The sequence below is a fragment of the Lemur catta genome, chromosome 3 (assembly GCF_020740605.2).
Source record: "Lemur catta isolate mLemCat1 chromosome 3, mLemCat1.pri, whole genome shotgun sequence".
Lineage (NCBI taxonomy): Eukaryota > Metazoa > Chordata > Mammalia > Primates > Lemuridae > Lemur > Lemur catta.
Window position 1 is genome coordinate 126,451,416 of NC_059130.1, and position 25,657 is coordinate 126,477,072.

The 25,657-nt window shown below is 67.3% G+C and overlaps 2 protein-coding genes across 2 annotated transcripts in view; both read right to left on the reverse strand.

Annotated features, from left to right (window-relative positions):
• Window positions 1-25,657, reverse strand: part of TTLL10 (tubulin tyrosine ligase like 10) — a 44,745-nt gene that overhangs the window by 14,053 nt on the left and 5,035 nt on the right. The gene's annotated exons all lie outside the window — the stretch shown is intronic.
• LOC123636032 (transcription initiation factor TFIID subunit 4-like) lies at window positions 1,956-4,945 on the reverse strand. Its single transcript, XM_045548802.1, has one exon. It carries the CDS (start codon window positions 3,598-3,600, stop codon window positions 2,923-2,925), a length of 678 nt encoding a protein of 225 aa, XP_045404758.1. The 5' UTR covers window positions 3,601-4,945; the 3' UTR covers window positions 1,956-2,922.

Genomic DNA, 25,657 nt, shown 5'->3' on the forward strand with positions numbered 1-25,657 from the left:
CTGTGGCTGCACATTCAGGGTCTCCGTGAAGGACGAGGCTCTAATCCAGAGAGGGAGTTTTACGCCCAAAGACGTTCGCCGACGCCCTGCTCGCAGCGGTGGACGCGGCACGTCGGCGAACCCCAGGTGGGGACAGTCCTGCACCTTCCCGCCGGGACAGACGGAGGGTTAAGGGAAAGCTCAGGTGCAGCGGGGCCAGGCCGGGGCTCACAGCTTTGCGGTAAATTTAAAGCAAACGTTTTACCTGGTCAGATACAAAGACCGACGGCAAACCACACCCCGGAATGACGGATGGAAGACGCTTTTAAACCTGAAGAAAACGTCCAGGAAGGTGACCACGCGTCAGTGGCCTGCCACGAGTCCCCCCCCCAGAATTCCTGTTTGGCCACACGGGGCCCTAAGCAGGTACTGACATTGTTGTAGGGCCCGCGCCTGCCGGCCAGAGGTGAGCTGTCTGGGACCCGTGTCCCTGCGGGGTCGGGAGGCTGCCCTTCCGGGCCCTGTCCTGGGGAGGTGGGCCTGGTCCTGGGCAAGGGGCGCGTCCCGTGGGGGCCCACGGCAGGTGCAGGAAGGCAGGGCCACATCTGCCGGACCCCATGGGCGGCCGACTATCCTTCTCACCTGCCCAGCAAGGTCATGGGAGTCTCTGCCGGGAAACAACAGTGGTGACCCAGCAACGGTCTCTAGGCAACCGTCTTCCAGCAACCGTCTCCTGGCAACCCTGATTCAGAGCCCAGTGGTAAATGTGGGTGGGGAGGGGGCTGCAGTCTGAGCTGAGGGGTGCTGGCCGGGGAAGGAGGGGACCGCGGTGGGACGAGGGCCGCTGTGCGCAGCCCCCATCACTGCTGGGCTGGAGCCTGGGTTCACTGCCCTTCCTTGGGCCTGTCTGTTGGACCCCCGATCCCTGCCCAGCCCCCAGGACCCGGCTGCAGCCCCCGGCATCTGGGGCAGAGTCCCTTTGCTGTGCTGTGGGTCAGTGTTGTGTGGTGACAATGAGATGATCAAAGCACGATTTTGTGAACCACTCGGTTTATTGCCACGTGAAGAGGTTCCTTCTCTTTTGCCCACCCGCGTGCCGAGGGAGGCGAGGAGGTGGGTGGGGTCCCTGCCCGCCGAGGCCTGCACTGCAGTTCGGGGTCCAACTGCGGAAACCCGGCTGCCGGTGGGGACAGAGCTGGCCTCTGTGGAAAGTGAAGCGTGTCTTTGCACGGGGGGGGGGGGGGGGGGGCGGGACCCTGCTGGCGGGTGGGACGGGGAGAGCCGGCAGCCACAGGTGTCGGCGGGAGGCGTGTTCACCCAGGGTGTGGCCCTGGGCGCAGGCTCGTGTGCTTTGGAGCCCCACGGCTGCGGCCATTCGCTCTCTGGGGTCAGGTGTGACGTCACATGCCGGGGCTGTTCCCCAGCTCTTGTCCCAGCAACAAGAGCTCTGCGAGCTCTGGGGTCACCTCAAAGTCAGCCTTGTGGAGGGACTGCTGCAGATTCTCAGGGGCGGAAGGGGGCTTTGGGGGCAGCACACGCTGGGCTCAGCACCCAGCTCAGACCGACACGGCGAGATGCCTCGGTGGGGCGCAGGGCCCTTGCGGCTGCCGAGCACCAACTTCCCGAGTGTGAGTGACTCACCTGGGCTTGTCCTGCCCCTGAGCCACAGAGATGGGCCCGTGGGGCCCCGAGGAGGCAGAGAAGAGGCCTGCACCTCCTGGCCCCAGGCCTCGGCCCCTCCCAGGGCCCTGGGGGACCTGGTGCTGCCGGGGGTGGGCACAGGCTGTGCGGCTCCTCCCCCGCCCGGCGTGCTCCTGCCCGGGGCTTGGAAACAGTGGGAGGCCAGGTTGCTTCCGTGCCGTCCCCCTTGGCAGCCCCAGCCTGGTGCAGGTGGGCCGGCGTTCTCGGGGCGCGTCTGCAGGCCCTGTGGCTCACGCCTGGGCCTCTGCTGTGGGCCCGAGCTCCTAGAATGGCACCCTTGTCACACCAACACCCCCCTGTGGCTGGGTCAGAAAGCCACCCTGGGTCGGGGAGGCCCCGCGGGCTCCAGCCATGGCCTGTGCCCTGGTGACAGGAGAGCCCTGGGCCCTGCATTGTGCCTGGTGTCCCGCGAGGGTTGCGGGGGGGCTGGTGGGGGGGTCTCTTCCAGCGGGGATCTGGCCGTGGACGGACGGTATTACCAGACAGTATTAGACAGAGGGTCCAGATCTAACCGTGTCTGGTAAGACGCCCATCGGAGGCAGCAGGTGCAGGGGGCCTCCGGGGCCTGGGCTGGTGTCTGCGCCTGTCGGGAAGGCGCTGGGGGGCTCCCACCCCTGCCGTGGCCGGACCTCCCGGGTCGCCCCAGGGCTGCTTTCCTGACAGCCCTGACAGCCCCCCTCCAGCCTCGGCCGTGGAGCAGGTCACCTTGCCCCACTCCTGGCAGAACTGGCCACGGCGCCTGGCTGGTTTCCTGAACGGCTCTCGGGCAGGTTAATAGGTAACAGCGAGGCCAGGACGGCGGCCTCCCCGCCCCCACCGGGCCTCTCGCAGGGCCGCAGGCTTCCTGGCCTCCGATCAAAAGGACACGCAGTGGTGATCCCAGCCTGGGGAGGGAACGGACACTGCTTGTCCTTAGTCCCCCCACGCCTGGGTGTCGGGGCTTGGGAACCTGAACCCACCTTGGCCCTTCCTGTACCCCCAGGGACCCCGGGTGGAGTCGGGCCTGGCCGTGTGCGGGTCCCAGCCCCGCTGAGCGCGTCCTCCAGACTCAGTGTCCCGGCCCCGCTGGTCTCTCCTGGAGCCGGGTCGCCCCCAAACCCTGCCTGGGCCCCTCTCTGTGCACCAGGCTGCAGTGCGGAGACAGCCCCTCTGCCGGCCCCGGCTCAGCCCTGGAGTCTGGGACGTTGGAACGGCGCAGCCCCGGGCGTCTCCCGGGGGGTGGTGGGTCACCTTTGAACATCGTTACCAGACAGTGTTAGAGCTGAGCGGAGAAATCCAGCACTGTCCGGTAAGATGCCCACAGAGGCCCAGGACGGCGGGCAGACGCAGGCCCCGACCTGCAGGGCGGGCGGGGGAGCCGGTGTCGACCAGGTGTGGAGCAGCCAGGGCTGTGCTGGGTGGGGCAGGGCCAGTGGGGAGAGGTTGGGGGGCCTGAGACCACGCGAGCCCCCTCCCTGCTCTCTCCAGAGCTGTCCGGGGACCCGGCCGAGGTGCTGCCTGCCGCTCCTGCCCACCCGCCGGCAGGAGGGGAAGGCGGCTGGTGGCCGGGAACAGCCAGCCGGGCAGGGTGGGCTGCCCACCGGTGGGCACACGCCCCGCCAGGTGCGGTGGTTCTAGGTGAGGCCTCTGGCAGGCGACTCCAGCCGGGCCTCGCCCTGTGGGCCCCACTCGGCCCGCACCTGCTGGGTGGGGCAGGGGCACCTGCCCAGACACCTGAGCGTCTGGTCCCAGATGGCGGCCCGGCATCCTCAGGCAGCTGCAGGAAGCCTTCATTCTGGGGGCTGAGAAGGGGTGCCCAGAGACCCCGGCCCCGAGGTCCAGTTTCTCCCTGGAGCCCCACCTGGAAGCTGTAGGCGGGACGGGGCAGGGCCAGGAGGGCGGGCGGCCCCGGTGCTGCGTGCAGGGCTCCGCCGTCATCATTACCAGGCAGTATTAGAGACCAGACACCATCCAATGCTGCCCAGTAAGATGGCCACGGCTGCCCGATGGGTCTGGGGCCGCCCGGCAGGGCTCAGGCGGGGACTGGCAGGGCACTCAGGGCCTGAGGTGGGGGCAGGGGCTGGTGCGAGTCTTCAGCCCGCTCTGTGGGGGTCTGTGGGAAGGCAGGGACCCCAGGGTGAGCCCCTGGGGCAGTGCCTGCGGGGCCCAGGGGCCAGGGGCTGCAGGGACAGGCCAGGTGGTCCACGCCAGGTCAGGGACCTTTCTGGTCCCACAGAAACGCCTGCATGTCAGGCCCAGCCCCTAGTGTGTGCGTGAGTGTGTATGTCTGTGTGTGTGTGTGTCTGAGGCTGGCGGCTGCCGCGGGACAATGGACCTCTGTCCCCAGGACGCAGCCCCAGCAGTCCTTCCAAGGCAGGACAGCCTCCTCTTCCGGGGGCAGGGGGTGCCAGCGGGGCGGGCTGCCTGGCTGGGGCTGGCCAGGGTCCGGCTCCAGAGCGGCTGGAGACGCCACCACTCCCCACCCTCCCCACCCCCGTGCCTGCGGGGCCCATCTGGACGGGGTGTTTGGAGTGGGGGGGTGGGGAAGCAGGTGGCCCTGCGGCCCCCTCCCTGGCCAGGGCCCACACCTGGCCCTGTTTGCAGCCAAGAGACCCTGGGCGCCTTGTCCCGGAGACACCCTGGGGCCAGACCCAGGTCCCCACACCGCCAGACACACCGCCTGTCCCTCTGTCCCTGCACAGGCTTTGCCTGGGCCCAGAGAGCCGGACAGAGCAGCTCTTCGAGTTTTCCGGCACCTTCCACCCACAGAGGCTGGAGGGAGGGGCTCAGGCCCTGTGCCGACTCCAGCCGACCACAACAAAGGCCGCGTCCAGCCCACCCCCCACCCGCGGTCTGGTCCACCTGGTGTCCAGCCCCATCCTCTGAAAGGCCAGAGTTTCTCCGAGGACCTGACCCCAGTACAGGCCCAGCAGGTGGGGACAGAGGGGCTCTGCTGGTGGCTGGGCCCTCAGACTCTGTGCTCTGCTCGGGGACGACCCTACAGCCCGGCCCCTGGCTGCGCCCCTCAGACCCCAGGCAGATACGCTTTCCTCTCCCCCCCCCTTTCTGGGACTACCCCCCAACCTCGTTAAATCAGTGCTTCAAGAATGCACTTTCACTTTTTTCCCTTTCAGAACTGAGTTAAATTTCAGCTCTGCCCCTGGCTGCCAGGCCGCAGGACGGCGTGGGGGCTGGGGAGGGCCAGGGCAGGCGCCCAGGATGCGTCCCGTACCTGGGGCCAGACCTGTTCCCCAGCCCACTGGCTGGACAGGGCGGCCTCCCGCACCTCCCGCACCTCCCGCACCTGGGGTCCCAGGGCCCTTGGCCACTTAGGGCCGGCCCTGCTCAGGGAGCACCCAGGGCCCCGGGACCCTGCAGGCTCGTGGCTGGAGGCCGTGAGGTGCTGGGACAGACCCTCAGGCTGGTGGCAAGAGACTCCTCCTTCCTCAGGTGCAGGGCAGAATGCCCGGTTCTCTCTGAGCTCAGAACCTGGCAATCCACGGAGAAAACTCCGCAGGGAAAGACTGCCGAGGTCCTTGGGCTGAGCAAGGAGGCCCTGCCTGGTGCAGGGTGGGGCGGCCGCTGACTGTGGCCACAGGGCAAGAAATGAAAAGCGAAAACAGTTGTCCCCTGGGTTCCGAGAGCCCCACAGGGCACTTTCTTGGTCGACTGTCTGTCGTGGGAAGTGGGGGCAGCGTGTGGTCCTGGGCAGGGGGCACTGGGTTAATCATCGCCGCGGGGACCAGGTGCAGCCTGGGAACTAGGAGGCCACAGCCCCCGGGCAGACCCTGCACCGGGTGGGGTGGGAGCAGCCTAGGAATGCCAGCCCGTCCCGGTGTGAAAAGCTCACCGGTCGGTTAACCTGCCCGACAGGCTTAATCAATGGACGCAGAGAACAAAGCCTGAAACCCAACCCTCCCCAGCTGCGGGTCAGCCAGGCCCGGACGCCGGCAGCGCTGGGCGGGGCAGTGAGAAGCTTGGCTTGTCTACACCGGGCTCTCCCCTCCGCGTCGGCGTTGGAGCTACGTGTCTGCGAGGCAGAGCCGCCATTTCCCCCGCGGCGGCACCTCTGTGGCCCTTGTCGGGCGGCGGCCGGGCACTCGGTCACCCCACGCCCACCCTGCCGCGGAGAGTGAGCCCGGCTCCCTGGGGGTGGGCAGCCTCCTGTTCGTCTTCTCCTAAATATCATAAAAACATTGACAAACTGATTTTGCAAATAAAGTATCTGCAGATTGCAGAAACGTCTGAAAATTCACAGCGAACTGTGTCCGTGTTTCATGGTGCGTTTGCATTTTCACGAATGCAAAACTTGATTTTGTCTAATTCAATGTGCTGCCAGTCGTGCTAACTTAAACGTTTCATCTGGGCTACCAGAAAAACACCACACAATGAAACCGACCTTTTTTCCAGATACTCGGCCTAAAAAAGGCCTAAAATGCTCGCGGTGGATTAACTAAAACGTTGGCTTTTCATGCCCTAAGAGTTTTGTTCATCAAGAACAATGAACCCTCTGAGGCCTCAGACACAAGCAAGCTCACCCCGTCAGCGTTCTCGGCTCCCAAACTCTCACACCGTCCGAGGAAGCTGAGGCTCCGGCAGGAACAAGGCCCTCGGTGCCCCCGCGGCAGGTCCACGGCCAGCGTGTGCGGCCTCCCGGCACGGGTCAAGCCTCACCCAGGCTGGCCATCGTGCCACTGTGGTCCCTGCTGCTGGGCAGTGTCACGTCTAAGCCCAAGAACTTCAGAACAGACCTCGGGCCTGACCTGGGCTCAGTGTGGGGCGGGGAGCAGCCTCCACCCTCTCCACGGAGCTCCCGGCTCGGAGGCTGCCTCGGAAACGGGCGGCTGAGGAGCCCGGGTCTGGCCCAGACCAGCTGCGGCCGACACTGACCCGCTGTCACCCGCGGGGCCGGGCCGACCTCTGGCCAGAGGGGTGCTCTGGGCCCTGCCCTGGCGCAGCCGAGCCCTTCCCGTGCGCAAACCCCAGGAATCCGCCAGCAGAGATGTGGGCGTCAAACCCGGGCCAGATCCTTCCCAGCACCCACCTCTGAGGCAACAAAGTACCTTGGGAACATCAGTGGCTGCTCCGGGAAAGAACTTTCTAGAAGGTGCCGTTGTCAGGTGGACGGCGGGAACTCGAGCCCTCTCTCTCGCCCGCCCTCTGCCCACACCCTGCCTGGGAGCCGGTGGCTGGGGGGGTCGCCACACCCGGAGTCCCCGAGAGGACCCGGAGTGGCTCCGGGCAGCCCAAGATGGCTCCGTACCCGCACAGCCGTGACCGCCCAGGCCCAGTTTCTCTTCGGAGACGAAGCGCCTGCTGCCCTGTGCCCGCCATGCCCAGCACCTCGCCGAGCCCCGTCCCTGCTGCCCACGGCCACGGCCACGGAGGGGCTGGGGGCCTCTCCCTGCACGTCAGCTCGGCCTCCCTCCCGCCCGCCCTTACCTGCCCCGACAGGTTCCAGGGCTGCCGAGGAGCAGGGCAGGAGGCCGCTCCCACCCCAGCCCGGAGCCGCTCCAGGGAGAAGCCGGCGAGGCCCTGGCAGGGCGCTCTTAGGGCCTGTCGCCGGCTCCGGCCTCCCCGTGAAGGTGAACTTCCTGCCTCCCCTTCAGGTGAGGCTCGGCCGCGGGGGAAGAGGAAGTTGAAAGGTGCACAGGTAGACGGCCCCCACGTCTTTTAGGAGCTCTGGAGCCGCAGGAACAATGGGAGGAGGTGGGCAGGGCGGGGCCGGGAGGGAGAGCCGGTGCGCCCGGGCTCGCCTTACATGTAGCTGCCGCCCCCCCCCCCCCGCCGCCCCACGCAGGTGCCTGCTCCTGGCGGCCAATCTCTGCTCCGGGCCCCCGACAGGTGTGTCCCCCGGGCTCCCATAGGCCGGGAGGGAGGCCGCCTGGGTGACGCAGGCACGGGCGGGCGGTGGCTGCACACACATTCCTGCTCCGCCTTGGTTGCTGCCGCTGCTGCCGAGGCTGAACAAAAACCAGGTGAGGGGCTCCTGCCGGCCTGAGCCCCTCCAGGCCCCGGCACCGAAGACAGTGCCTTGTGGAGGTCCCCAGCACCCCTGTGTCCCCCGCGATGCAGCTCTGCCCCACCAGGAGGGGCATGGACGAGCCTCGCTGTGGGCCGGTGGGACTCAGGATCCGTCCCCTCACCAGGGGCTGGAGGGGCCGAGTGACCCCAGACCCACCCAGACCCACACACCGGGGAGTGCGGCTGCCGGGCGGGGCCCTCGTTTTAGCTCTTGGGGTTCAGTTTGGAACTCCGGGACTGGGGGTGCCAGGGCTCTTGTTGGGGGCTGTGGTCTGGGGGTTGGCGGACAAGCCCGGCTGGCGGGGGGAAGAGAGCCGCCCACCCTCCCAGGACAGCCTGGGCCTCCACACAGTGTTTGTTTCTTGCTGCTCCCAGCGGAGGCCCCTAACGAACGACAAACGATCCCAGTAATTAGCCCCAGGGGCAGAGAGCTCCCAGAGGCCCAACTATTTTCCATAACGAACTGCAGCTCCAGAGGCCCAACTATTTTCCATAACGAACTGCAGCTCCGTTGGAAACCGCTAATTATGAGTGCTGTCCCCGTCCCCGGGCTGCTCCCTGGGCAGAGGACTGTCCCCAGAGGCCGCCCTGTGCCTCTCGGGCTGCCTCTGTGACCCTCGTGGGCTCTGAGCCCACCTGACGCCCTTGCTCCTCAGCTGAGCGGGGCTGGGGCCGCCTTGGCCCCACACAGGTCCCCACCCCGGAGAAGCTAGTCTGGTCCCCAGCTCCAGGCAGGGCGTCTGCAAGCTGTCTCGAGTATGGCGACCTCTGACCTCTGATCCCGCACCCCCTCCTCAGGCTTCTCAGGACCCCCAGCCCACCCTGATGCCGGCTCAGAGTGTCTGCATTGGGTGGGGGCGGGGTTGGGACACCTCTAGCTGGTGGGCACTTGTGTTTTGGGGAGACTGAGGCATTGCCCACTCACCCCAAACCCAGAGCATTTGCTGTTGGCATCAGGGTTGGTGGTGGGGGCTGGCCCTGTCTTGGGCCCCCACGGCCCCTCACTCACTCGGTCTCCAAGGCCGGCCCGGAAAGGGCCAGACGGGGAAGCTGCCAGGACACGGTTGGGACAGAGGGTCTGGGCTTGCATGGGGCTGAGTCCGCCGTGCCGTCTGTGCCAGCCCGGGGGGGCGCAGAGAGCCGGGCCGGGCAGGAGGGACCCTTGGGACCGGCTCGGGGAGGAGGCTGGAGGGGCTGGACCACCGGTGCTGGGGCGGCAGGGGGCGCAGCGGCTGGGGCTGGGGGCTCCGGCAGTCTCTGGACTGGCTGGTGGTGCGGGGTGGGGTGCGGTCAGGGCCCAGGTTTGGGGACAGTGGCCGTACCCTGGGGGCTCTGGGCAGAGGGCAGGCCAGAAGCAGGGTCTGTGCCCTGGCCAGGGCCGCAGGGCCTTCTGGCACCTTCTACACTGGCCATGGTGGCACTCCGCCTCAGTTTCTCCTGTGCTGTGTGAGCTGGAGGCTCTTCCCTGCAAAGGTGGGAAGCCTGTTCTCTGGGGACTTCTGGCGGGAACACAGGGCCCGCTTGTCACACTGGGGTCTGTCTGTCCGTCTGCACACGCTCTCCGACGGGGGGTGCTACGGGGTCCAGCCTCGGCGTGAAGGAAAGTGGACGCCGGCCCTAGACCCCAGGAGCCCCGTGTGTCTATGGGACTGCGGCCTGAACCCGTCTCCCACGATGGGCCTGGCTGGGTGGGCTGCGCCCGGCACTGGTTGGCCTCTCGGGCCACAGCCTGTGAGGCCCCCTGGTCCACGGCTTCCGGACCTCCTCCCCGAGCAGGTCCTCTCCCTGTGGCTGTGGAAGCCACCCCCGGGCCTGCCCAGCCCCTGCCCCATCCAGTGGCGGCCCCACTGCCCTGCCGGCCAGCCTGGGCCGCACGGACCCTCGATGCCCTGGCTCTGCTAATGCCCAGCTCCCAGGCCTTGCGCTGGCCAGGCTGGCCCTCACTGGGCGGCCCAGGGCTGCTGCCAGCTCTGGGGTGCAGCAGGGTCCCGGCGCCTGCGGGGGTGCCCGGCCTCCCCTCCCCCACACACGGGGATGTGAGCGGATGTGGGGTGTGGTGGGCGGGGCCTGCAGCCTCTGGCCGGCTCGAGCCTGTCGGCGAGGGGCCGCCCGCACCAGGCCCAGCCACCAAGGAGGCTGCACTCGGTGTGGGCATCCACGGGACCCCAGGCTGCCAGACACAGGTTCCTGCCTGGCCACCCACGGCCTGCCGGGCGCGCCGTGATCCTGGCGGAAGGGGAGCCGGTGGGGGTGGCTCCCCAGGGACCAGAGAGGCCTGGCTGCGTGGCCTCCGCTCGGGAAGGCCCCACCAGGGAGGGGCAGCAAAAGCCACCCCTGCACTGGTGGACGGAGCCCCCAGCCCCAGCCGTGGCCAGGCCCAAGGCCTCCCGAGGTGGGGCAGGTAGCACAAAGGGCCATTGTCCTCGGGGCCCAGGCTGCTTCCAGCTCGGCCGCCAGCCACAGACGGCGCAGGGTCTTGCCCCCCTACTCCCGACGCAGCGACCAGGGTCCCACCTCATGCCAGGGTGGGCTTCCCTCCTGGACAGAGCGGGGGGGCGGGTGGAGGGCTCTGGAGCCCCGGATTCAGGACTGGGACTTCGGGATGGGCCAGCTCGTGTCCCCGAGGGTCACGAGTGCAGGGACACCTGTGCTGGCCCCTCCACTTCGCCTGGCCCCCCCTGTGTAGGCCTTGGGGTCTTTCCTGGCCCCTCTGACTCAAGCTCTTGGCCAGGGCAGTGCCAGCACCTGGGGCGGGTGAGAGTGTGCTCTGGGGGCCGCCTGCCCAGCCCCGTGGAGCCGGCCCTCCCAGGGGCCACAGCTGTCACCAACCCCGGCCCTCTGTGACCTGTGGGAGGGTCTGGTGGCCCCTCCACTCCCAGGGGCCGGGGTCTGTGGCTAACTCCGCCTCCGTCCCTGGCAGCACTGCCTTGGGGTGCAGACAGGCTCCGTGCAAGAAATCCCGGAGAAAACCAGGTTCCTACAGGGGCAGTGGGTGGGCATCCCTGGGGCCCGGCGGCACCTGACCCTGGAGTCTGGGGTGAGAGCAGGACCGAGGGCTGCCCTGTCCCCGTAGGCAGCGGCTGCCTGTGCCTCCCGAGCCTTCCTGCCCCCGCAGCGGGGCCCCCTCCCACCCTGGCAGGCCGCCTGGGGGGGCTGCAGCGTCCTAGGCCCTGCTGGACCCGCGTCGGTGCCACTTCCTGCTCCTGATCCCCAGGGACAGGTGCTTCCCGCCACGCTGCACCTCCCGCTGTGCTGCCAGGGGTGCCCGGCAGGGGTGGCCCCACCGTAATTACAGGCTGCAGAGCAGGGCACCCCTGCACCCATCTTTGATCTCCTTTCCCCTCAGCCCTGGCTCCCATCCCCCACCCGGGGGCTCAGAGCACCAGGGTTCGAGCCAGGAAAGCCCCTCAGCCCGAGGTCCCTCCGCTGCCCCACCGGGCGGTCCTGGGGCCAGGGTGTCCCTGTGGACGCTGGTCCTCACGTGAGGCTTGGCCCTGGCCACGGGGGCCGCGGGCCGGCCCAGCCCAGCGCCAGGGTCCTGAGTGAGCTCCAGGACCAGCCCCAGCGTCCAGCCAGGGCCTGGCGGGCACCGCAGGCTGCAGGGGCTGCGGCAGGTTCCTCGGCTGGACCTGGCCTTGACCTAGGCACCCTCTGCCTGAGACCCCCAAGCTCCTGTGTCCTCCCCCCGTCGTACCCCGAATTCTGAATTTGCGGGAAGGTGTGAGCAGAAAGCACAGAACCTGAAGTCGGAACACCCGTGTCTCTTGTCTCAGGCGGCCCATTGTCTCTTTTGTTCCTCAAGACCCCCCCATCCTCCACAGCCACCGTCATCGGGCCCCCGGGGCCACTCGGGTGCCGGGTCCGGCGGTCAGCCCAGGCCTCCCAGGCCCACCTGTCGGCCCCCGGCTCCCACACGCCCTCGGAGGCTCTGTCCCCGTGCAGGCGTGTCGAGTCCCCCTCCCTGGGGACCAGCCGGGGGTGCTGGGGCCTGGGCGCAGACAGGTGGGTGTGGATGGAGACAGGCGCCCAAGGGTGGCGTCCAGGCACCCCGACATCAGAGTCTGGGAAGAACCTGGACTCTCTTCCTGAGCCTCCAGGTCACCTCGGCTCAGACGGCCTGCGGGTCCCCACCGGGCGGGTGGGTGAGTGTTTTCCAGGTGGAGATTCCAAGCTGGCCGTTCCCTAGGCAGGAAACACACGTGTCCTGCGGGTGGGGGATAAGGGCAGTCGGGGTCCGTGTGCTGGGAGGGCCCCAGGATTCCTGGCTGGGGAGCAGGTGACGGAGCCACGGTGGGGACAGAGGGGCCGCAGAGCGGTGGGGTCCCCAGGGTGCTCCGAGGAGGACGTGGCCCACCCAGGACCTGCTGTTCGCAGGGAGCTGGGGAAACACTGAAGTGACCGACCCCCTGCTGGAAGCTTCCAAGAGCCAAGCAGTGACAAGAACCCATCAGGCAGGACCACAGGGAAACGTGGTCCCCAAAGGCCAGTGAGCCCAAAGCCCCTGTCCTGGGGCTGTGAACGCCTGTCCTGACAGCTTCAGGGAGCTGTGGACACAGTCCCATCTCGGCCCCAGCCTGGCGTGTGTGGGGGCATCTGCCAGGAGACCCTCCCCACACAACCGGGAGCCCCGAGGGTCCACCCCCGAAGCGCAGATGAAGCGAAATGACCCCCCTGCGAGGCCGTCCAGGCTCCGCCAAGGGCCTCAGGCAAACTGGGCGCAGACCCCAGCATCCCAGGCGCCTGCCTCGGAGAGCTGGCTGGGACGGCGCCGTCACCGCGGCCATCGGCGGCCAAGGACACGCCCACCACGCGCCAGAGCCGTGGGAACCACGGACAGCCGGCGGGCAGGGCCTCCGACCCTGGAAGTATTGGACACAGACCGAAACCCAGTGGGATCACTGTCGAGAAAAAGAGAAAACGAGTTTAATATTTGCAGAGAACTGGAGCTTATGCAAATCATCCGGTAGGTTTGAAAAAAGACCCGAATGAACTTTTAGCTGTGAAAATGTGTCGTAACCACAACTTAAAACTCAGTGGATGAGGCTTGACCAGAGACTGAAAATAGCCGAAAAGAAACCGGGGCCCTGGAAGGCAGCTCAGACTTAGCCAGAGCGGAGGCTCGAGAGCTGGAAGGAAGACAGGACGAATGAGACCCGGAGGGTGACATGTGTCTAAGAAACATAAGGAATTGAAAAAACAGAGATGGAGAAATTAATATTTGAAGAGATGCTGTCTGAGAATTTTCCAGAACTCTTCAGAGACATCAAAACCGATTCAGGAGGCCCAGTGAATCCCAAGCAGGGTAAAGACACAGAAATCCACAGCTTGTCGCCAGCGAGGACCACCCAGAACGCCAAGGGCTAGGTGTTAAAAGCAGCCGGAGAAGAACCAGACGCCGCGCCCGTGACCGGGGGAGCGGGGCTGGCGGGGACGGCGGGGACGGCGGGGACGGCGGACGCTGGAGACAGCGGCACGATGGCTTCAGGACAACTGCAGACCCCGCGTGTGCTCTTCAGAGTGAAGGGGACACAAAGGCGCTTCACCTTAGCAACAAGAGCGGAGCAGACGGGAGCCGGGAGAGGAGACCCGGAGCATTCGCCGCCCGCCGGCGTCCGGCACCCGCAGTCGCGAAGCTCACACAGCCGCAGGACGGCGCCAGGCGGGAGGTTTGATGCGCAAAAGGTGAGTAAAGCTAAATTAATTTTTGTATTTAACAAAAGCAATAACGAGCTGAGGAGTGTAACAATATTTGGACTTAAAATACAAGATAATCTTTTAGGTCCCACGGTTGGAGAGACGGGGCAAACGTGGCCTCAGGTGACCGGGTCGACATAGATGTGACAACTCGTGTCGGGAATGTGTGCCCCAGTCTGATGTTACGGGAATGGCGTCGTCTCTGCTCTTCCTCCCAAAGCCCGCAGACCCCTGAGCAGGGGACGGGCACCAGACAAGCCCACGTCGAGGGGCTTCTGCAGAAACCTGACCGGCAGGGCCCAAACTGTCAAGGTCATTAAAAAAAAAAAAAAAGGAAAAATCTGAGAAACTGTCACAGCCGAGAGGAACGGAAGGAAACGTGACAGCTAACTGTGCCATGGGACGCTGGTTGGGACCCGGGGACAGAGGAGGACCTGAGAGGGAAACCAGGAAACTCTGGATGACGGAGGGGAGGAGGGGACACCAGGTCATCGTGACAGACGCCGACGGCGGGTTTGGGGCCTCGGGGACCCGCCTACTGTCTGTGCAGCTTCCGGGACGTCGAAGACCATCACAGATGAAACACTCACTTACACAGGAATGTGTTTAATAGTCTCACCGGTGACCTTGGCTGACGTCCTGCTGGTGGCAGAGGCATCGGGGCCCAAGGAGACACAGGGACGTGGCCCAGTGAGCTCGGAGCCCCGGGGCCACCCCCGACTCCGGGAGGAGCTGAGGCTGTGGGAAGGACAGCGGCCGCCTGTCCCACGGGACCCGCACGTGGTCAGGCCGAGTGCTGGGAGCCCTGAGGCCCACAGTCGGGGAACCCGGCCTGGCGCTGTCACCGCCCGCGCTGTCTGTTGGGGCCCTCCACACCTGGGCGCCAGCTCGGGCCGGGTGGGGAAGGATGCTGGGTCCCAGCCCGAGAGACTGGGGTCGGGGGACAGGGAGGCGAGACCTAACCCTAACCTTGCCTTGCACAGTGAGGCCGGCCCTGCGGGGGGGGGGGTCCCTGCTGCTGGGGGTGGGGCCTCAGGACAGGTGAGCCCCAGGGGAGGAGGGAGGAGGGCATTCAGGATCAGGGTGCCCGGCTCCTGAGACTTCCCACACGTGGAAATCGCCCCAGATAGTGTCAGAGCGAAGATTCCGATGGAGCAGACAGGCAGGGCCCCCTCCCCCATGTGCCCCTGCCCAGGTGCTGCTGGCCCAGGTGCTGCTGGCCCGGTTCCTGAACACATCGTGAGCTGTGGGGTTCTGGACAGAGATGCTGCCACACCAAACCCTCTGGACCAAACGCCAGGTTGTTCGAAGGGTGTGCGGTGGACCCCAGCACGTGGGCCTGAGTAGCCGCTGTCCAGCCAGTTTCCTGGGGGCTCGGTGGCTCGTGGGTGCGCGGCCAAGTGCCAATGTCAAGGCTGCCGGCTCCATGTGGCCCCAGAGCTCCTTGTCCTGCCCTGCAGCAGGGACAGGTGGTGACTCACCAGCCCTCAGGAGGAAGCCGGGCGGGCGAGGCCTTGGCGCAGGTGCTGGGGAACCAGGGCCCGGGCAGCACCGGCAACACCTGCGTTTACCATGCAAACAGGCGCACAGCCCAGGAGCCGGGTCCACACCTGCCTGCCCCGCAGGAAGCCGGGCCTCACCCACCGCGGCCGGAGCTGGAGGCCCCTGTGAGCCCCAGACCTGGCACCCAGAAAGGGGTGACACTGACGTCCCCAGGGCCTGGCTGAAGGCGCCGTCTTTCCAGAGTGAGGGGACCCGGCTGTCTGGGCAGCCCGAGGCTGAGGGGTTGGGACAGGGCAAAGCCGAGCGTCTGGGCCAACATGCAGCCGGCAGCCCAGGTGCCGACGGGCGCATCACTACCTGCTGCCGTCAGTGAGTGGAAGTACTCGAGGAGGAGGCTGCTCAACATGGTGAACGAACACGCTCTTTAGGAGAACTCATTTTGCCTGCTGGTAGCTACGGGCAACTGACCACGTGGCTCCAGAACACACCTGGGCACAGGTGCCCGCTCACGGCCTCAGCCCGGCCTGGCCGGCAGCCCCTGGCACTCAAAGCTGACAGGCCAAGACCCCCGACTTCGCCACGGCCCAGCGGGGCCTAGAGCAGCCAAGGAGGCCCCGTGGGGTCTCAGACCAGCCCCCAGGCCCCCACCTTGGGAACAGCCGATGCCCCAGTGCGGCATCCCCAGAACCAACCGTGCCAGCCAGCAGCCCCCGAGCCCTCCCCTGTGTGCCCCCCACTACCCGCACCTGGGCTGGGCCTCGGGGTCCTCAGACCTCCCGGCAGCCCCTCCGCAGCTCCCTCAGCCTCTCCCACCGCGGGGCTGGGGAGGGTCTGCCAGGCGGCTGCCTCGGTCCCACCCGCAGCTGCTCACGCTCCCGGCTGAGGGTCCCGGCCCCTCGCGGCTGCTCACACCCTGACGGAGCCCGCGGGCAACCGCAGGCCGCTGTTCTCGTTCCCGGTGGGGACTGGTCACCCCAACAGCCAGCCCTGCGGCCTCCCTGCAGGCCCATCGGAGACGGCGCTCAGCGGGGACCCCGCCCCCCCCAGTATGGGCCTGTGGGGGCCAGTTTGGGGCCTTGAGTTTTGTTTGTTTGTTTTTAGAGTCTTTCCTCCGTGGCACTGTTCTCTTTTTTATTTTGAAATAATTTCAAACTTACAGGCAAGTTGCAAGTTCAGCCCTAAGTTTCTTCTGGGACCTTTGGAGCGTTGACGGCCGCAGTGCCAGCACGTGTGTGTGTCTGTCTGTGGACAAGGACCCCCAGCACCACACCAGGGGTCCCCACCTCGCAGCTGATGTCTGCAAGGGGACCCTGCCCAGACCACACCTGCCTGAGAGGCCTCCAACCCCAGCGGACCGGAGCATTCCTCAGCCTTTCCCTGACCCTTTGAGGGTTCCAGGCCAGGCCGCAGTAGAAAGTCCCTCCTTGTGGGTTGGTGGTCTCCCCGCGGCTGGACCTGGTGACGTCCTCCGGCAGGAGAGTCGCAGGAGCCCCGAGTCCTGCCTGTGGGTGGTCGTCAGGGGCCGTCGGTCCTTCCACCCTGTCGCACGCGTCTCCTCCCAAATCCCCGTGAGACCCTTTCGTCGATTACTGCGTGGCTGATGTGGGTCTCTCCGCCAGGCCGGGCCCCGTGTGCTGTTTAGGGGCAGCCAGGAGTCCAGGCAGGAGCTGTGGCCGTTTGCCGAGTAAATGAATGAGAGAATGAATGAACGATGTCTGGGACTCGCGCTCAAGCGATTCAGTTCTTCCCCTACCCCCACCCGATCTAGAGGCGAAACTCCAGGTCGCCCCAGTGCGGGGGTAAACCACACATGCCCCCCACACAGCAGCCCCTAGGCCAACACCCTGTGCAGCCCCGGCCCCTCCAGGGCCAGCCCCGGGGGGACCCAGTGAAGCCCCAGTGGCCTTTCCCCGGCAGAGGCAAAATGCCATTTGTAGCTTTTAACCAGCTCTGGCTTTATTCAAAAGTGGCCTTGGAGTGGTGGCTGACCCCCCCCCAGGGCGGGACCACCCTGGGCTTTGGCAGAGCAAGACCCTTCCAAGGCCGCAGCCGACCCCCACCCCATGGAGGACTCTGGCCGAGCCTGGGGGGTCTGGACGCTGTGCCCACTCACACCCTCTCCGGCCCCGCCAGGCCGGGCAGCTCTGCTCCCTGCGCTGCTGGGGGCTGGGCCCAGCGCGGCGTTTGCATGGGGGCACATTTGTGTTCCAAAGCAGAGGGCAGCAGCATTAGCATCTGATTTGGGTGCAGAGTCTCAGACGGGGCCGGGCTCCAGGCCAGAGCCAGGCAGGGCTGAGGGTGGGGCCCAGGGGAAAAGGCCCTGCCCTTGCCCGGCCACCCCCGCCAGGGTGCGGTGTCTCCAGCTGTGTCCCTGTCACCCATGGCCCCCTGAATGCTGGTCCTTGTCAGACTTTGCTGCTATGTGGCCTCTGACCCCCGACCTGCCTGGGTCAGCCGGTGGGCAGGGCCCGCTTTGGTCCTGGCGGCAATGCAGGCATGGTGGCAGCCCTGGCCCAGCCTCAGGCGAGGCCCGGGGGCACCTGCGCCAGGTGAGGGGCCCTGAGCGCCGTGGGGTCTCCCAGGCCGCAGCCTGGCACCGCCTGTGCCCGCTTCCTCCCTGGCTCCGGGGCCTGCAGGGCAGGGAGGCCCCGCCGGCCACGCGCCTGGCTCTGCCTGGCCTCCCCCTGCTCTGGCCTTGCCCCTCCTGGTCTCACTGTGCCCCCAGCCCCGGCCTCCTGGGAGCCCTGGTCCTCGGCTGGACACGCAGCCCCTCTTCTGGAAGGTTCTCCCTCCTTGACGCAGGGGTCCTCAGCGCCCCACTCTGGCCACGGGCTGCAGGCAGGTGTGCAGGGGAAGGTGTGGCCAGGGAAGGAGCCTGGGACTGGGCCAGGTTGGGGGGGCGGTCAGCTACGAGGTCAGGTAGGGGTCAGTGAAGAGGTCACTGGGTCGTGTGGCTCCTCCTCACCTTCCTTCCCAGGTGTCCCCAGGGTGGTCCCCTGGCTGTTTCCATTCTCTGTGCAGGGGGCCGGGTGCCGGCGTGACTGTGGCTGGGGGGCCGGGGCTGTGGGGGACCGGGTGGCGGGCGACCCCCTGGGAGGAGGTGGGTCTGGGCACCCTGTGGGAGCAGCCGCCCTGGGCCAGGTGCCCTGCCCAGGACACCGCATTTCTGCCAGGAGCTCCTGGAACCCCTCAGCTCCTCCCGCCTCCTGCACCAGGCGGGGTTGGGCCGGGTCAGGAGGGTGGACCCTGCCTCCCGCCACCCGAACCTGGGGTCCTCGGAGTGTGGTCAGTGGCTCTGTGGGAAGTTGTTCTAGAACCAGCCTCCTGGACCAGCCTGATCCTTCCAGACGGAATTGCAGAGGCCGGACCCTCCAGGAACCATGTGAGGTGGGGCCCAGCTCACACCCTCTGTGAAAGCCGGTGGTGGCCTGTGGCCTGGTGTTCAGAGCGGGTGTGGAGGGCAGGGGCAGGCGGGTGTGCAGGGAAGGGCAGGGGCAGGGGCAGGCGGGTGAGCAGGGAAGGGCAGGGCAGGGGCAGGGGCAGGCAGGTGTGCAGGGCAGGGGCTGGTGGGTGAGCAGGGCAGGGGCAGGCGGGTGTGCAGGGAAGGCGGGTGAGCAGGGCAGGGGCAGGTGGGTGAGCAGGGCAGGGGCAGGCGGTGTGCAGGCAGGGGCAGGTGGGTGAGCAGGGAAGGGCAGGCGGGTGTGCAGGGCAGGGCGGGGGGGTGAGCAGGGAAGGGCAGGCGGGTGAGCAGGGCAGGGGCAGGTGGGTGTGCAGGGCAGGCGGGTGTGCAGGGCAGGGGCAGGCGGGTGTGCAAGGCAGGCAGGTGAGCAGGGCAGGGGCAGGCGGGTGAGCAGAGCAGGCGGGTGTGGAGGGCAGGGGCAGGCGCTGGCTTCCTACCCGCCATGCCCAGGCCCCAGGCGCTGCTGCAGCGCTCAGGGCAGCGGCTCCTCTGATGCAACCGCCCCCCCCTCCCCCCCCTGCAGCAGGAGAGTTAAGGAGGCCTCTGGGTCTGTGCCCGGTAATTGGTCTCCCAAGGCCCGAGACGTCAGCGAGATGCTGGGGCCTCTGGGATGGCGAGTGAGAAAACCACCCGCCTTTTTTCCACTCCCGGGTCTGGTGGTGCCCTGGGGCCACCGCACCAGCGCTGAGCCGGCACAGCTGGGGGCTGGACCCAGGGGCCGGAAGCGAGGGGGCTGCGCTGGCTCTGCAGAGCAGACCCCGCAGGCAGGTGCTGGGTGTTCCCCAGGGCTGGGAGAGGGGTGGGGTGAGGCTTGCTTTGCTTTCTTTACTTGGAGTGAAATTCACATAACATCAAAGTAACCATCTTAAAGGGAACAAGCCAGTGGCGAGTTTTGCGTTCACAATGTTGCACAACCAGCGCGGTTCCTCGCCATAAAGGAAACCCTCCCGGCCCCCAGCTGTGTCCCAGGCCCGACCACGGCTGCGTTTGCTCTGGGCACGTCCTAGGAATGGAGTCCCACGGTGCACACGGCTCGTGGCTTTTGTGTCCGGCTGAAGGACCCGGGGCCCTACTCTGCCCACGGCCTGGTGTCCTGAGGAGCCCGTGGCCAGCCACGCCCCGTGCGCCTGTCTCCATGCTGTCAGCCTGTGGGCACAGCCCTCGTCCCTGTGTTTGCCCACGACGCGCACGGTCTGGGCCCCAGGACCCCAGAGCGCCAAGCCAGGGAAAGAATGGGCGGCAGGTGGCCTTGGGGGCTCTGCCCACACACCTGGGCTGCTTCCCTGTGGAGGTGCAGGCTGGGGGGGAGGGGAGACGCTGGGTCTGGGTTTTTTGGGCAGAGGCGTTTGGTGGCGGGTGGACGTCCCATCAGCCATCAGAGCAGAGCTGGTGGGAGACTCTGCAGTCCGAGGCATCCTGTCCCCCAGGGCCACAGCCTGAGGTCGCTCAGCCCTGGCTCCCGCCAAGGTAATGGTGCCGAAGCTGGCGTGTGGCTGTGGATGCCTTGGCGTCGCCAGGCGTGTGTGTGCACCAGCAACACCGGGTCCCCAAAACATGACAGCAGATGGGAAAACCCCGAGAGCTGATGTTCTAAGGTGAGCTCAAGGTGTCTGGTGAGAAGGACGTTGCTGGACAACCCCCCCCCCGCCCCCGGCAGATGCCGACTTTGCCCAGAACTGCGAGGGGCCAGGGGCTGGGGTACCATGGCTGCCTGACCCGGGGCACCGCCCTGAACCAGGACACGCAGGGGCTCCAGCGTCGCAGGGTGGGCCGGGGTCCCTGGAGGAGGTGCAGGCAGAGGGGTGGGAGGGGAGCAAGGTCCTGACCCTGTTGCACACGGGTGGGGAGGCCAGGCTAGGCCCATGGAGAGGGCTCTGGTCTGAAGGGGGCTGGTGTGGACGCTGGGGGCTGCGGGCCCCGGGAGGCCCTGAAGAGGCCGGGGGAGTCCGGAAGCACAGCGTCCACCCTGGGGACAGGAGGGTTCTGGAGTGAGGAGGGGGTGGTCAGAGCCTGCGGGGTCTCCAGGAAGCTGTAGGACGGCTGGGCCTTGACCACGACCTTGAGCCTGGGCCGGCTGTGGGGGCTGAGCAGGGAGGAAGGGAGGGAGTGGTGGCAGGTGAGGGCTGGGCCCAGGGGACCAGCTGCCCCTGGGGGCTCAGGTGGACCCTGGGGATGCTGCATGGGGGAGCAGCATGGACGGCTGGCCCCGCAGGGTGCCGGGGACCTTGGCCAGGAAGCCGGGCCTGAGGGATGCTCCCGGGGCAGGTTGGGGGCCGTGGGGGGATGGGAGGAAGGAGCTGGGCCGTTAGCTGCCGTGTGGGAGGCAGGAAGGCAGGGGCGGGGGACAGCCTGTCCCAGCCTGGGGCTGCTCTGAGGAGGGTGCCAGCGTCCTGCCCAGACAGAAGAGGCAGGAGGGCAGACAGGGGTCCCAGGGTGCCCGTGCGGGTGGGGCCGACACTGAAATAACTGCCCTGCCAGGGAGAAAGCGGGTGCAGGGCGTACGGCAGCCTCCCGCCAGGGGCTGGGGACATCTGAGCGCTGAGGCGGCCCCAGAGCTGACACCCGCAGTCAACCACGAGCAGTCAGAGCAGCGGGGTGGCGGGAAGACGTGGCCACGCCCTGGACGCGACTCCAGAGCGTGCTGCCCTTCGGGGGCAGCAAATGCCTGTCAGACTCTGGTGATGCCACAAGGCAGGACGACAGAGCCAGCGTGATCCCGGTCCCGCCGTGTGCTGGGCAGACACTCAGAGCAGGGAACGACGTGACCTTCCAGGGCAGAAGGGGTTTCCCACCCGCCCCCCGGGGAGGAGGACGCTGCAGCCAGGTCCAGCGTGCGGCGCCCGAGCCCAGCCCCTCCTGGCGACACCAGCTGACCCCCGGCCCGGCCCTGGTGCGTGGCTGGAACTGAATCCCGAGCCCTGCGGCTGCTCCGGCAGAGACCGGGCACGTCCTCGGGCCCCGTCCTCACCGCCCTGGGGCCTCGGGCCAGACCTGCTGTTGGGGACCCACCTGTGGACCCTCTTGGGCCCATTTCCATGCTGAGCACGTCCAGCCCCCACAAGCTCCCAGGCCTGGGACCGAGTCGCCCACCCCCACCAGGATGCAGACCACCCTGGCGTGTGGCCGGGCGTCCCGGGGCAGCACACCTGCCGTGCTAATTGGGCACGACGAGGCCAGGCCCTCCCTCCACCAGGCACCCAAGAGGGCGGCTGGAGGGCCACACGGCGCAGACAGGACCCTGGAGTTCACGGGGGACACATCGCAGACCTCAGGACCCTGCCCCATCTCCCAGGGCCTCTCCCGATGTGCTCACCCCAAAGACCCCCAGACCTCCTCCAAGTGCAGCCCACAGCGCCCGCAGCCCTTGCTGGACCTGAGCCCCTGGCTCTGCTGAGGTGACCCTGGCCAGAGGCACTGAGGCCCGTGTTTGTGTGGCCCGGTGTGCACACGTGGCCGGGGAGGCAGTGGGGGCTTCGCTGGAGAAGGTGGAGCCCGTGCATGAGAACGGGTGGCCCAGCCCGCCTGGGAGAGGTCAGGGCAGGTCAACAAGCGCCGGTCCTGCTGGGACCAAGCCTTTCTGTCTCGGGCTGCCATGCACCAGCCTGAGCCCGTGAACTTTGTCCCAGGCTCAGGGAGGCAGGAAGCCCAGAGGAGGCGTCCGGAAATGGGCCGTGAGAACGGAATGAGACGAGGAGGCGGAGCCCCCAGGACAGGGCAGAAGGCACTCTGCAGGGCTGTCACCTGGCCATAGCTCCAGGTGTGCACATGCGTGTGCATGCCTGTGTGTGCAAACATGGCTGTTCCTGTATTTGTGTATAGGAGTAGTGTGGGATGTACGTGTGCATTGGTGTCTGATGTCTGAGCACATGTGTGACTGAGCATGTGTTTGAGCACACGTGTGACTGAGCACGTGTGTGACTGAGCATGTGTGTGACTGAGCATGCATGTGATTGAGCACATGTGTGACTGAGCATGTGTGTGACTGTGTGAGCATTTCTGTCTGACGTATGTGTGTGCATGACTGACTCTGAGTATGAACAAGCGTGTGTGCACACGTGTGAGGAGCCCAGAGGAGGAGGACAGAGCCACAGGCAGGGGCTGCAGGTCCCAGCTCCTGACCCTCTGGGGGTGCAGGGGCTGGTGCCTGGGGAGGCAGGGAGGTGCCACCACCCCTGAGACTCTGCCCTGCTTCCATGGGGTCAGGGGCTCAGGGGCCAGGGGCTCGGGAGCTGGGAGCTTGGGGGGCTGAGGGCTCAGAGGACCAGGGCTCAGGGGCCGGGGGCTCAGGGGCCAGGGGCTGGGGGCTCAGGCACCAGGGGCTGGGGGCAGCCCCAACGTCTCCCACAACCTGCCCCCGCCTGCAGGTCCAAAGTGTGCGAACTCTCTCAGGGTAACGCAGCATTTGAACCTGGGCCCGGAGGTGGTGCCACACCCAGGGGTGTGCCCTGGTGCGTGAGGCGGGAGTTCGAGTCCTCTCTAAGAAGCCCCTCCCTCCAGAGCCCCCACTCCTTCAAGCAGGCCCAGGGGGTCCCCATTGCAGAGGGCTGACACCCCAGGAGGACCCACTGGACTCGAGAGAGGCCTGGAGGTCTGTGGCCCCCAAGCCTGTGGGTGCGGGGCCCCCGACCAACACGGGGAGGGGGACGGGGGGAGGGGACAGGTTAGGGAGGGGGGGACACTCCCGCTGGGCAAAGACCCTTAGAGCTTTAAAGCTGTGGTCCCCAAGCCCTGGTACTAGCCGAGGCCTGTCAGGGACCCGGCCACAGAGCTCCGCCGCCCCCACCCCCACCCCTCTGGAAAAACTGTCTTCCATGAAACCCGTCCCTAGAGCCAGAAAGGTTGGGGACCACAGCTTCACAGCACCGACCCTGTTCCTGGAACCCCCCTGCCAGGGCTGACTTGGTGGCTGTGTGGAGCCATGTGGGGGTCTCAACCGCAGCCCTCCCACCCCTAGGGGAAGGGGGAGCCTTGGGGGGGCTGAGCTGCCATCCTGCTCCTCTCAGGGCCTCTCCTCTCCCCCAGCCCTCAGCCCACGGGGCCCTTGGCCCTTCCCAGGGGGGCAGCCCTGAGCAGACAAGAGCTGGACCCCCCCACGCACTGACTGGCAGGGGCGGGGCGGGGCGGGGCGGCCCCCCTTTGTCTCCTCCGCACCTGGTGGGGCTCAGGTTTCCTGTGCAAAGCTCCGCTCCCCACCCCCAAGCCGTCCCTCCTGTGCCCGGGTGGTGTGCGCTGCCACCAAGCACCCGCACCCCATTGTTAGCCGGAAAACCAAAGGAGGGGTGTGGCGAGGAGTCACAGACAGGTGGCACAGCTGGGACTCCATGGAGTCCAGGCGCCAGCAGCCCTGTCTGTCCCTGCCCCCACTCAGGGCCCGGACCACCCCCCAGGGGTGTGGGGTCCCCACCGTCCCCACAGAGGCACGTGGGGCCAAGTCCTCGCCGACCACCTGGCTGCAGGGCACGTCCCCCTGCCGGTCTGCTCCCCCCAGGCCCAGCCAGGGCAGCGGGGAAAGGGTTAAGCCGGCAGGGCAAACGCACCTTTGTTTGCCTGCGATCTGCACCTGCGCCCAATTAACCTAGAGGCTCGAGGCCACCACTGAGTCCCACCAGAAAAGGAATCCGCCCTCCTGTCTGCCCCCCACGCAGGGACACCCAGGGGGGGCCGGGGCCCCCACCACTCTGGGGCAACGGGCTCCGCAGCCCCCCCGCACCCCATCTGCCGGTTCTAAAGTTCTGTGAGCTGGATCCTGCTCCCCAGCAAGTTTTAGGGTGCACCCTCAAAGCCCTGGCCTTGGCCTGTGGCCCTAACGGCACCCCCAGCCCTGGGTCGTCTGTGCTCAGCACCCCAGGAGCCCCCACAGTCCCGGGGGCCCTCATCACGGTCCCCTGCCCATCCCAGCCTGCCCTCGAGGGCAGCCAGTTCGGCCCCCAGGTGTTCTCTGTCCACCGTGCCCACAGCTGCCCACAGCTTCTCTCGGGTGACGCCCCCACCCCGCGCCCCAACGGGGGGGACGGGTCAGTGAGGACGTCACGCTGGGCTGACGGGTTTCTTACGAGGCTGAGGGCCGACCGCCCACGCCTGGCCTCTGCCACGCTGCCTTCTGACAGGGACACCTGTGACATCACACGCCCTCTGACCTCTCATGCCCCGCTACAAAGTGGCCATTGCTCCCCACCACCTGCCACCACTTGGCCCCCTCCCCAGGGCAGGGAGGCTCCAAAGTCACCTCTACTCATCCCCTGAAACTCCGTGTCCGCCTGCCCCCCCCCACCCCGCCCGGGTCCCTGCAGGGCCACAGGCCCAGTGGTAGCAGCAGCCCTGCCCGGCCCCGGGCACAGGGACGCTGGGAGCATCGGCTGCCCCTCCTCGCTTCCGTGGAGGGCAGGGGCCGGCCTCCCCCCCGGATGGGGCTCACACCATGAGTGGACCCCCGACTGCCTCTGGGCCCCCACTTCGGGAGGCGTGTTCAGGATGGGACACGCGTGTGCATGCACGATCCACACAGGAGCGCTGGAGGAGCACATGGAAAGCCCCACCCGCAGAGCAGGGAAGGGTCCCTGCCCAGCCTGCTGGGAACTGACCCCGTGGGAACTTGGCAAACACACAGGCCCCTCCCGCTCCACACTCCAGGCCCCTCCCTGGGGAGGGAGGCGGCAAGACCCTCGGTCCTGGCCTGGGGTGGTCTCAAGCAGGCCCAAACGACACGGCGGCCCAGGATCCCCTGGGGGACAGCGGCCCCAGGGGATGGTCAGAGACTGTCCCCTGCCGTGGGACAGTGGCTGAAACGCCTGCCTTGGGAGGTGGGATCGAGGGGGTCTGGGGGTCTCCCAGGAGAGGAGGCCTTGGCCCCACCTGATACCATGGAGGTTAAAGCCCTTTGAAGCCACTGGCGAGGTCAGCCGGGACCCACTGGGGGCAGTGGGGTCAGTGGTCGGCAGGGGCTGCTGGACGCTGGCCCCCTCCTCAGCCTCCAGGGAACCTGGCGAGGGGCCCACCGGTCACAAAAGAGCTGAGGTCTCAAATGAGGCAGGGCTGGGGCATGGCCCCAGGCCACTCTCGCGGGGCCAGAGTGGTGTCTGGAACAGGGCAGGGGACAGAGGGTCACTCGTGATGGGTTCACGGGGTTTGCGCGAGGCCTTGTGCCCACACACCCTCCCAGGCCCAGAGCCCTGAAGGAGAGCGTGGGTGGACAGGCCTGAGCGGGCGGGCAGTGGGGGCGGCAGGGCCCGGGGCTGGGTGTGCGGGCGGGGGAGGGAGGGGCACAGGACGCGTCTCTGGATGGAGGGGACAGTGTGGACGCCAGGCCGTCCCGTTCCT